Source organism: Rutidosis leptorrhynchoides, chromosome 3, assembly GCF_046630445.1.
Source record: "Rutidosis leptorrhynchoides isolate AG116_Rl617_1_P2 chromosome 3, CSIRO_AGI_Rlap_v1, whole genome shotgun sequence".
Lineage (NCBI taxonomy): Eukaryota > Viridiplantae > Streptophyta > Magnoliopsida > Asterales > Asteraceae > Rutidosis > Rutidosis leptorrhynchoides.
The window spans coordinates 688,340,055-688,353,120 of record NC_092335.1 but is presented as its reverse complement, the minus strand read 5'-3'; the positions used below and the strand labels follow the sequence as shown (position 1 = coordinate 688,353,120).

The 13,066-nt window shown below is 31.9% G+C and overlaps 1 protein-coding gene across 2 annotated transcripts; it reads left to right on the top strand.

The window, feature by feature from the left end:
* The first annotated feature begins 8,887 nt into the window (after positions 1-8,887).
* Positions 8,888-12,757, top strand: LOC139899494 (uncharacterized). 2 transcript variants are annotated; one of them, XM_071882326.1, is made up of 3 exons: positions 8,888-9,180; positions 12,176-12,250; positions 12,412-12,757. In XM_071882326.1, exons 1-3 carry the CDS (start codon positions 9,016-9,018, stop codon positions 12,469-12,471), a joined length of 300 nt encoding a protein of 99 aa, XP_071738427.1. In that variant the 5' UTR covers positions 8,888-9,015; the 3' UTR covers positions 12,472-12,757. The 2 variants fall into 2 exon arrangements, with proteins under 2 accessions (XP_071738427.1, XP_071738426.1); XM_071882325.1 differs by having other exon boundaries at positions 8,891-9,180; positions 12,176-12,757.
* Positions 12,758-13,066: the final 309 nt, after the last annotated feature.

Here is a 13,066-nt window from a genome sequence, read left to right as displayed (position 1 = left end):
GATGACAAAATGGAGAAGTTAGCACGACTATACTTGAAAGAAGTCTTCTCCAGACATGGAATACCAGTCTCTATTATCTCTGATAGGGATGGCAGATTTGTTTCAAGATTTTGGCAGACGTTACAACAAGCATTGGGGACTCGTCTGGACATGAGTACTGCCTATCATCCACAAACTGATGGGCAAAGTGAAACGACTATACAGACACTTGAAGACATGCTACGAGCATGTATTATTGATTTTGGAAATGGTTGGGATCGACATCTACCGTTAGCAGAATTTTCCTACAACAACAGTTACCACTCGAGTATTGAGGCGGCACCGTTCGAGGCACTTTATGGTAGAAAGTGCAGGTCTCCGATTTTTTAGAGCGAGGTGGGGGATAGACAAATTACGGGTCTGGAGATAATCCAAGAAACTACCGAGATAATCATTCAAATTCAACAACGGTCAAAAACTGCTCAGAATCTACAAAAGAGCTACGCGGACATTAGAAGAAAAGATTTAGAATTTGAGGTTGTTGACATGGTCATGCTTAAGGTATCACCTTAGAGAGGCGTTGTTCGATTTGGTAAACGGGAAAAACTAAACCCGAGATACATTGGGCAATTCAAGATTATCGATCGTGTTGGACCAGTAGCTTATCGACTTGAATTACCTCAACAACTTGCCGGTGTACATAATACCTTCCACGTCTCAAATTTGAAGAAATGCTTAGCTAAAGAAGATCTCACTATCCCATTAGACGAGATTAAAATTAACGAAAAACTACAATTCGTTGAAGAACCCGTCGAAATAATGCTTCGTGAGGTTAAAGGACTTAAGTAAAACAAAATACCAATCGTTAAGGTTCGATGGAATGCTCGTAGAGTACCCTAGTTCACCTAGGAGCGTGAAGATCAGATGAAGCGGAAATACCCGCACTTATTTCCAGAAGAAGAGACAATACCTACAACAGCTTAAAATTTCAGGACGAAATTTATTTAACGGGTAGGTACTGTCATAACCCGAACTTTTCCATGATTATATATTATATGAGATTAATATTTACATGAATAAATGTTTTCAACATGTTAATCAATCAAACTTGTTAAGACTTGATTAATTGAAACGGATTTTGTGTTAACGTTTGACCACCCAGTTTGTTCGATGATTCACGACCGTTATAACTTGTATATGACATGATAATATATATATGAACATATATATGTTTAACATGATGAAATGATATTTAAGTATCTCATCATGTATATTAACAATGAACTATATACATAAAATGAGACTACTAACTTAAGGATTTCGAAACAATATATATATATATATATATATATATATATATATATATATATATATATATATATATATATATATATATATAACGATTATCGTGGTAACAACGTTTTAACATATATATATATATATATATATATATATATATATATATATATATATATATATATATATATATATATATATATATATATGATATTATGATATATTAATACACTATGTTATCATGTTAACATAACAATTTAACATCTCATTAAGTATAATAACAATGGATTAATTACATTTAACAAGATCGTTAACTTAAAGGTTTCGAAACAACACGTACATGTAACGACTAACGATGATTTAACGACTCAGTTAAAATGTATATACATGTAGTGTATTAAGATGTATCAATACACTTTTGAAAGACTTCAAGAACACTTTCAAGTTTACTAGTTTACTTCCAAGCTTTCTAATCCATTCTAAGTAATCATCCAAGATCAAGAAACATTTGTTATTTACAGTAGGTTATCTTTCTAATTCAAGGTAATATTCGTATTCAAATATTGATTCGATTTCTATAACTATAAATATCTTAATTCAAGTAGTAATCTTACGTGAACTTGTTTTCGTGTCATGATTCTACTTCAAGAACTTTCAATCCATCCAAGATCCTTTGAAGCTCTAGATCATTTCTTGTCATTTTCAGTAGGTTTACCTACTATACTTGAGGTAGTAATGATGTTCATAAAATCATTCGATTCATATATATATATATATATATATATATATATATATATATATATATATATAACTATCTTATTCGAAGATTTAAACTTGTAATCACTAGAACATAGTTTAGTTGATTCTAAACTTGTTCGCAAACAAAGTTAATCATTCTAACTTAACTTTTAAAATCAACTAAACACATGTTTTATATCTATATGATATGCTAACTTAATGATTTAAAACTTGGAAACACGAAGAACGCCGTAAAACCGGACATACGCCGTCGTAGTAAAACCGGTGGCTGTTTTAGGTTAGAAAAATAAAAACTATATTAATCATTGAATTTGAAGTTTGTTTTCTGGAAAAATAATATTTCTTATGAACATGTTACTATATCCAAAAATCATGGTTAAACTCAAAGTGGAAGTATGTTTTTAAAAATGGTCATCAAGATGTCTTTCTTTCGACGGAAATGACTACCTCTTTCAAAAATGACTTGTAACCTGTATTTCCGACTATAAACCTATACTTTTTCTGTTTTGATTATTAATGTTCGGTTCGATACAAAACCATAGCAATTTGATTCACTTAAAACGGATTTGTAACGAAGAAATGGTGGGTAAAACAAAATTGGGAAAAATTACTAGTTTTAGCTACGAAAATTTTTATAACAAATCTATACTAACCATAACTTAACTAACTTATATTGTATTATACATGTAATCTAACATATATTATGTAATCTTGATAGACCATAGACACGTATACAATGTTTTGACATATCATATCGACGTCATCTGTATATATTATTTGGAATAACCGTAAGTCACTCTATACGCGGTAATGTTCGAGTTATCATATAGAGGGTCGAGGTTGATTCTAAAATAATATATATACTTTGAGTTGTAATCGAGTCTGAGACATGTATACTATGGGTCGTGGATTGATTCGAGATAATATATTGATTTAAATATGTACTACTAACTGTGGACTACTAATTGTAGACTACTAACGTTGGACTGCTAACTTAACAATTTAAATCGTTAAAACGTAATAATATATGATATGAATATATTTCTATCATACTTTGATATATATATATATATATATATGTATATATTTATTATAGGTTCGTGAATCAACCCGTGGCCAAGTCTTATTTTCCGACGAAGTAAAAATACGTGAAAGTGAGTTATAGTCCCATTTTTACTATCGAATATTTTCGGGATGAGAATACATGCAGTTTTATTATTGTTTTAAAAAATATGCACAAGTACTTGAAACTATATTCTATGATTGAATCATTATACCGGATATCACCCTTTTTAGCTTGGTAGCCTAAGAATTTGGGAACAGACCCCCAAATTGACGCGAATCCTAAAGATATATCTATCGGGCCCAACAAGCCCCATCCATGTTATGGATGTTTTAGTACTTCGATTTTTATATACAGATGAGTGTACCTGTATATATGGGGATATCCTAGATGCATTTTGTTAATATCGGTTACCAGGTGTTCATCATACGAATGATTTTTATACACTTGCGAGTGTATGATTATTTATTAAATGAAATCTTGTGGCCTATTAATTACAATTTGATATATATAGGTTAAACCTATAACTCACCAAAATTTGTGTTGACGTTTTAAGCATGTTTATTCTCAGGTGATTATTAAGAGCTTCCGTTGTTGCATGCTAATTAAAGACAAGATGTGGAGTCTGCATGCTTGTATTATATTGTTTAAAAACTGCATTCGGAATTACCTTTTGTTGTAACATATTAATGTAAACCATTATGTAATGGTCGTGTGTAAACGCTATATTGTAGATTATCATTATTAGATAATCTACGCTATGTCCTTTAAACCTTTGTTGATAAAATAAAGGTTATGGTTTGTTTTAAAAACGAACGCAGTCTTTGAAAAACGTCTCATAACGAAACCAATTAATATGAAACGTTTATAATCCATATGAACGAGACATTTCATATATATATATATATATATATATATATATATATATATATATATATATATATATATATATATATATATATATATATATATATATATATATATATATATATATATATATATTCGAATATAATATATATATCTAATAATATATATTTATATATACATATATCTATATTTATATATATTATATACTTGACTAAATTAATGATATATATTACGAATATATAATAATATATATTGAAATAAATAATTAATATATATATAAGGTAATGATTTTGTACCAATCGGTAAATGAAACGTATGCGTCTCCGGGCGCCATCTTTCAATCATAGCATTAAAAAGTGACAAATCCAGTCATTGTTTACGCAATTTATAAACTAAACCTAAACCCACATTATCGAGATACACCTGCACCCGTTCATCAATTGTTTCGTTTGGTAGCCGTGAAATATGCTGCCAAAAGCTCAGATCAGCTCTTCTTGGTTTGATCAACTTCTCCTCGTCAAGCTTCTTTGTAAATAGTGCATACGATCTATGATTCCTTTCTGCTTGTAAAAACAATAAAGAACTATCAATCGGCTCCGATCTAGCAAGTACATGGTTCGTTTGAGCCATTTTTTTTTTTTTTTGTTAAAAATCAAAAGGTTTTAGAATTTTTTTTTTTTTTTTTTTTTTTTTTATAGCTTTGGATGTGTTTTGTGTGTGAGAACCGAAATATCAGACTTCGGATTTATACAGATACCAAAACCGAAGTTTGAAACTTCGGTCTCCATGTGGCCTTTTTTCATTCGCCAGTTTTTATTTTTACGGATTAAAGGTATTTATGGGGGATAAAATTACAGTAAATGGGGTAGCTGGAAGTTAAAGCAAAACCGAAGTTCCAAACTTCGGTTTTGACACGTCCCCAATCCAGTCATCAATTCAACAGACCAAACGAATAAAGTATCAAAACTGAACTTCCAAACTTCGGGTTTGACCAAAACTGAACTTTGAAAGTTTGGTTTTACCATTTTTGAAATGATTTTGATAAAATTTCCATTTTTGCAAGTCTGTTTAAAAAAAAATTACTATTTTAAAAAAAAAAAATCTTATCCATTACATATCGTTGAACACACGGGGTTTATGAATTTTGTGCATAACCTTCAACCCCGTTTTGAAATGGCTAAGTTTAAGACGGTTCAAGGCGATTGTATCTCAATGTATCTAAGAGAAAAACAAACGATCCAGAAATCGATTGATACAATGCCAGGTAGGATCTGTCTTCCGGTTGACTTATGGACATTAAGTCAAATGACGTTTTTGTTACCGGGCAATTTGTTGATGGTGAGTGGAAGATTCAACGAAAGGTTTTAAGCATTGCAATGGAACCACGTGGTTTCTTCTTGTTTATCCAAGTGGAAATATTAAGAAGACCGAGAATTGCATGAACAGCAAAACGAGTGGCGTAGTTGATGGTCTAAGTAAAACTATGAAGACTGATTGCACAAAAGTTGAAAATTGTGAGAATTTGCAATCTTGGTTATTTGGTAACAAGCTCTCATTGGTGACTGTAGGCCAAGGGTGCGTTTGCAGTTGTCACAAGAAAAGGAACAAATGAAATCAGTTAATAGTTGGCGTGCTTTTGGAATTGTTGGCGTGACACAGAGAACAAAGGAGGAAAATAGTTTAAGAGGTTTGTTATCGGAGAAAAACCCGAGTATCCTAGGTGGTCAGTTAGTGGTTCAAAACTGTCTCGCTCGTTCGTTAACTAACGTTGCGGTAGAAGCGTTTAAAAGTAACGAAGAAGCCGTTAAAAAAAGGTAAGAGATTGTGTGAAGTATGTTAAAACGTCGGACTCGTTAAACGAGAAATTTAACGGTACGAAAACGTTAGCAATCAATGATCAAACGCAATGGAATACAACTTACGAGATGTTATTAACGGCTTATGAGTTAAAAGAAGTGTTTAAAAGTTTAGATACTAACGATCCCGATTACACTAAAGGTCGCGACACAAATAAACAAAAAGAGATGGTAAGTGTTTGTGTTGGTGTACGAAGGTAATTGATCATAGTTTGCAAATCACTCCCTGACGAACCAAACAAGGTTCACGTTGAACTGGGATCATGTCAGGCGAATCAAATAAGGTTCAAGATTGAACTGGGTTCATGTCTGACGAACCAAACAAGGTTTACGTTGAACTGGGTTCATATCCGGAAACTGAATATTCCAAGCAAATCAAACAAGGTTCAAGAAAGAACTGGGTTCATGTTTGGAATCTAAATATTCTAGACGAGTTGGACTGGGTTCATGTCTAGAATCTGATTACTCCATGGCGAACCAATAAAGGCCCAAGTTGGACTGGGTTCATGTCGGGAAGATGAAAACTCCGGGCGAACCAAACAAGGTTCAAGAATGAATTGGGTTCATGTCCGGAGCTTGATGATCAAAAAAAAAATAAAACAAAAAAAAACAAAGAGGTTCAAGTCGGGAATCGACTGAACAAAATTGAAGGCTAACTCGTGATTGACTAATCAACGGAAGACTCCTCAACAATGTATTGGGAAAGCTTACTTCAAAGTTGTGGAAACTGATATTTTTCAAAAGCCTAAGGATTGGATCGTTTTGAATTCTTGCGTGCCAAGTTGGATGTTCAAGATCTACACATTCCAACTTGCGGGGAGTGTTGAGATTCACTTATACAAGACTTAATCACCAAGTCTTTCCTATTATTAATTATGTTCTATTTAGAATTGGTCCCAATTAGGAGTTTTATATTTTGTTTATGATTAGGAGTACTAGTTTCCTAATATACAGAAACTAGACGGTTATAAATAGCTCTCTTTATAATTCAATTAATCAATAATAAATTTGAGTATTCAACTCAATTATAGTTTCATCAAATTCTATATAAACTTAATTAACAGTAATAAATAAGAATATACATGAATTAACATGTGTTAATATGTGACTATATACTATAGAATAGAATATATACTATATAATAATAATAATTCACTGATAAGATAAGAATGGACAATTAAAAGTGGAATCCCATTCAAACATACATAAATAAAAGATGTCCCGTTTTCCATCTTATTGTCGATTAGCCATGCACCTAATTTGCAAAAGCAAGAGCACTATCATATTTAGTAACAAGATTATATTCTTTTCTATTTATAATATTAAATCTGAGAAAACAAAAATTAAGTAATAACTTGGTTGAGTGTTTTAAGCCAAAATATTAATCAAAATGATAATGATAAATCTAACACGATAATTGATAAATTCGCCACTTTTACGTATTTATGAGTTATTACAATACAACTCATCATTACTAAAAAGTGATGAGTCTATCAATTCTTGTGTTGAATTTTTTTTTTTGAACGGCAAGCTTGCATCAGCGTATCATTTATTTCAACGACACTCATCATTTGCACACACACACGCGTTCGGGAGCAATACATCTTGTGTTGAATTTATCACTACTCTTCATCGAAACAATACTTGACACATGTTTTAGATCATAACTATGTAGTCAAAATCCCAAATATATACCCAAAAATATATTTTCTCTCCTCTAAATATGAAATACAATAAAGCGGTATTTCATTAATGATTCTTTTTGTACACCACTAAAAATTAATCGTATACTATTGATCATGCATTATATAATATCGATTTTAATATATATATATATATATATATATATATATATATATATATATATATATATATATATATATATATATATATATATGCTCTTATATAAAAAAGAGATTTGTTTAGCTTACTTGTCAACAAAATCATTTTTAAGGGGTTAATAACAAGTGGAATTTACACTTGTCAAATTCTCAATAATTGTGAATAAAATCTATTAAATAAATGATTAATAACAATATTAGAGAATAAAGAAATTAATAAAAAATGAGAGCAATTAGTACGGGTAATTCTAAGAAATCGTTGTAACTAACCAATAATTAAAAATATGCTTAATTATAGTAGAACACATTTATACTTATAACAACTCACGAGTAAAATATAATTTGTTTAAGAAAATAAAGTAAACAACCATTTACTCTATAGCAAAACATATAGATTATTTACCACTTGTGAATTAGTAGACCACTTACGATACATATTTATTATTGCGGCGTTATTCATTTATATGTCATTATTGTGAACCAAGATCGATAGAGAAAAAAATAATGTTTGTATGTAACTAATCTTCAAACAGATTTTGAGTAGCCGTGCAACGCACGAGATATATATATATATACTTGATACATGTTTTAGATCCTAATTGTAGTCAAAATCTCAATTATATACCCGAAAAAACTAATATCTTTTTCTCATCATTTGCTCTAGTCTCTAGATATAAAATAGAATAAAGCAGTATTTCATTTGGAATTCCTTTGCTTGTGTACCACTAGAGTCATATATCATTAATCATGCATTTATATATTTTTAGCCGGAGGTCCTCGTAGAATTAATCTCTCAACCTTGAAATAGGGAGGAGATGACTTTCTCTTCTTGTGGGTGGAAAATTGTTTCTTGACTCGTGGTTAGAGAAACGATTTTTCTTCTATTTTAGGGTAGATGAAGGATTGTCTACATCTCACCTCCAACATACCTCGCATATGCGAGATTGAATATTATTGTTATTGTTGAAATTTTTTATAAGCTCTACTATTTTTATTGTTACCAACCAAAGCTTAAAAATCACAAGCTTTTAAAAACCAGAAGCTCTACTTTTTTTTTTAGTACAATAAACTTTTAAAAGGTCTTCCAAACACACCCTGGGTTAGAAACTCATATTCCTTATTATTATACTATTATAATAGTAGGCAAGATTATAGTAACGCATATAATTTTAAATAATTATTAATTCAAATCAAATCATCCTTTTAATAAACTCACTTTTGATGTGAAATCCACTACTATCATGAAATCCAATTCAGCTTCCATGAATTGGGGAGCTGTAGCATTCCTCCTCGACATCAATAAATTCCATTCAACCCCAAGAAAAGTATCCATCTTGTCTACTTACTTGAAAAAATGGGACTTACTTATTACATGGATACCATTTTAGTTCCATTAAGTTTCTTCATCACCTTCGGTTACCATGCTTATCTTTGGTACCATTTCAAGATCAAACCTTCTGCTACCACAATTGGCATTGAATCGATCAAGCGCAAACATTGGCTAAAAGACATGAGAAAGGTAAATAAACCTTCTATGCTTTGTGTTAATTAGTTATTTGCTAGTTATATTATAATTGAACAAAGATTACATGTATGTCTATACATATTAGATTACACAGGCTTAGCCCAACAATGGGCCAATATCAAGTTAATTAGGTACTTGGTTACTGAATAAAGATAGCATACATGTCTATATATATTAGAATTTAGAGGGCCCTATATTAGATTACATGAATTTAGCCCAACCTGGAGTTTTCACATAAGAAGGAAAGAAAAAGAATATGGACGAGGGCTTCTACAAGTCATAAGCTCATGTGTAGAACTCACTTCAAAAAACTATAATTCAAAGGTACGCCCTTACAAGTCATAAGTCTTAGTCTAAAACTCACTCTCAAAATTAAACTTGAAGGAGGACAGGACACTAAGACTGTATATAACCCGGCGTCAAATTTTTCCCATCATCCCACTTGGCAACAGCTTTGACGCCCTTTACGCCCCTAACGCGGCGTCAAAATTTGACGCCCGGAGCGTCAGTCGAGAATTTGACTGGTATGTCAAATGTGTGTCAGCCAATCAGATTTTTTCAAATATTTTTATATATTATTAATTAATATATTTTATACTTAACTACCAATAATATTTTACCACATCAACCATTCACAAATTTAACTCTCAAATTTGACATTCTCCTTTATTTAACTTCATCTTTTGACATTGTCACATCACCAAAAAGTACATCACTTGACTTTGATGTCACCGCCACGGTTGGAAATAGTCTAAAATTTATAGGGAAAAGTATATGAAAATGCATTGAACTTTCACCAAATTCCTATTGTATGCATTCAACTTTCAAATCTCTTATTGTATGCATTTAACTTTCTAAATTGTCCTATTGTATGTATTTAACATGCTATAATAGGTAACCTTCTGTTAGATATTTACATTATTAGTCCCTCATGTTTGTAAATCCTATTTCATTGGTCCCTTCATCATGTTTGTTAAATCTTCATCTTCTTTCCATTAGATATTTACAAAATGGTAACCCAAACAAACATCTTATACCCCAAATCAAAATTAAAACTGAATCAAATCAAAACCATTTTGTTATTAGATTCATAAACAAATAAACAATTAATTGATTCGTTGTCTCTCTTTTTTTCTCTTTTGTGTTTGTCGTGAGCCAACCAACCCAAGAATGGGTTTTACACTCTGTTTGGGAAAGGGTTAGGAAAACCCTCTACTCTACAAAGAGAGACACATCATCATTGGACTTCATGATCATTGACATACTTCAAAACCATCGCTGGAGTTAAACAGCCGGAGTAAAACAACAATCGCCGAAGTTCACAACATCATCGGAATTCGCTTATAACCTGCACCAAAAACAGAGAGCTTTCAGATCATATCGAAGAAATCAAAATCGTTTTTCAGAAAATGGAAGATTCACCAGATGTGGAGTTGTACTTCTTCAAATCGATTCCCAGATTTGGAGCTGTACGTCTTCAAATCGATTCTCAAATCAATTCTCGGATATGATTTTATTTCTTCTTCGCCATACTTCTTCAAATCAGGTTGTGGTTCAACATCGGAGATCAATTTGAAGGATGAATTTTTAGAGGACGATTTTGAAATCTTAGAAATCAATGGTTTCTGAAATTGAATGTGTTTTTATAACAAACGAATTTGTTATAGTGTGTGTGTCTGAAATTGAATGTGTTTTTATAGTGTGTGTGTGTGTGTGCTAGAAATTGATGGTTTCTGAAATTGAGTTGATGATAATAATATAATGAGACTGATGTGAAAAATTAGGGTTTGATTTTAGGGGATAAGGATTTGTAATGGAGATAAGTAACCGTCGTTATGTTGAGGGACCAACTACGTCAAAAAATTAACGTTAGTAACCTATTACTTGATGTATAAGTTATTACTTGCATACAATAATACATATTTAAAAGTTTAATGCATACAATAGGAGATCTGAAAGTTGGATGCATACAATAGAAATTTAGTGAAAGTTCAATGTATTTTCATATACTTTTCCCAAATTTATAATCAACGACTATACTTATATTTCACCGATGTGGATCATATAAATGCAATTAATATGAAGCATTACATATAAATTATATTACATGGACTTGGCCCAATGGGCCTATATAAAGATTATGATGTGGGAAATTGTTCAAAATACACTTTTTTTTAGGCTTCAAATAAAATACACTTTTTTTAAAAAAATTGTCTTTTTACACCATTCGGTAGACGGGATTCCGTCTACCACCTTTATCTGTCGTCTACTACCATTTTTACAAAGTAGTCGACGGTGAGATAAAGGTGGTAGACAGAATTCCCGTCTACTGGCAGGGTTAGTAGACAGCGAGAACAAAGCAGTAGACAGACATTTACAAAGTAGTCGACCGTCTACTGCCTTGTTATTGCTGTCTACTGCCTTGTTAGTGTCTACAAGGCAGTAGACAGCAACAACAAGGCAGTAGACGGTCGACTACTTTGTAAATTCTGTCTACCACCTTTATCTCACCGTCGACTACTTTGTAAAAATGGTAGTAGACGACAGATAAAGGTGGTACTGCCTTGTTGTTGCTGTCTACTGCCTTGTTGTTGCTGTCTACTGCCTTGTAGACAGTAACAAGGCAGTAGACAGCAACAACAAGGCAGTAGACAGCAACAACAAGGCAGTAGACTGTCGACTACTTTGTAAATGTCTGTCTACTGTTTTGTTCTCGCTGTCTACTAACCCTGCCAGTAGACGGGAATTCGTCTACCACCTTTATCTCACCGTCGACTACTTTGTAAAAATGATAGTAGACGACAGATAAAGGTGGTAGACGGAATCCCGTCTACCGAATGGTGTAAAAAGACAATTTTTTAAAAAAAAGTGTATTTTGTTTGAAGCCTTAAAAAAAAGTGTAATTTGATCAATTTCCCTTATGATGTTCATGTTAACAATTTTTAGACTTTTTTTTTTTTTCTTTTTTTTTTTTCTCTTTTGTAAGCAGGGAGATGATAAGCAAGGTACTTTAGCAGTGCAAAGTCTACGAAACACGTTGATGAGTTCTATACTCGTTGCTATGGTAACATCAATCTTGACACTCGCATTAGCCGCTTTAATAAATAACACATACAGCGTTAAAGATCTCTTTACTAGTTCGTTTTTTGGTCTCCACACGACTAAAATCCTTTTCCTAAAATACGGGTCTGCGTTCCTCTTTTTGTTAACTAGCTTTCTTTGTAGCTCTATGGCGGTTGCAACTTTGATCGATGCAAATTACTTGATTTACGCATTAGGGGCTGAACCTGAGGCTGAAGGGATTGCATCACCTTCACCTGCAACATCTCGTAAATACACTAGGGATATTTTAGAACGAGGGTTTATTTTAGCGATTTTTGGGAATCGAATGCTTTGTATCACGTTCCCGGTTTTGTTTTGGTTGTTTAGCCCGGTGGTTTTTGCGTTTGCTTCTGTGGTGTTAGTTTTGGGACTATATGTACTTGATTTTGTTAACGTTGCTACCATTTATTAAGAATCTTAAATATGGTAACTAGTGAATTTTGTATGAATCAGGACTTTGTTATCATTAGTTAATTTAGTTTGTATTGAAAATGTTTTGTGTCATAAATCAGTTAGTGTTATACTTGGGGTTGGTAACTATACATTCTAGGTCCTGTTTGATAAGAAGCAGTTAAATTGTTTTAGACTAGTGGCGCCTCATATAAAAACTAAAGTTGCATCTTTTAATTACTGAGCAAATTGCTATAGCTACTTCGAAAATAATGCATTTTGATCAATATCCGTGTTTTAATTTATCTTCTACGTGAAAAATACATACATAGAAGGATAAACTTTTCAATTCTTTTTAACATTAAAAACAGCGGCCCAGTCATGAATC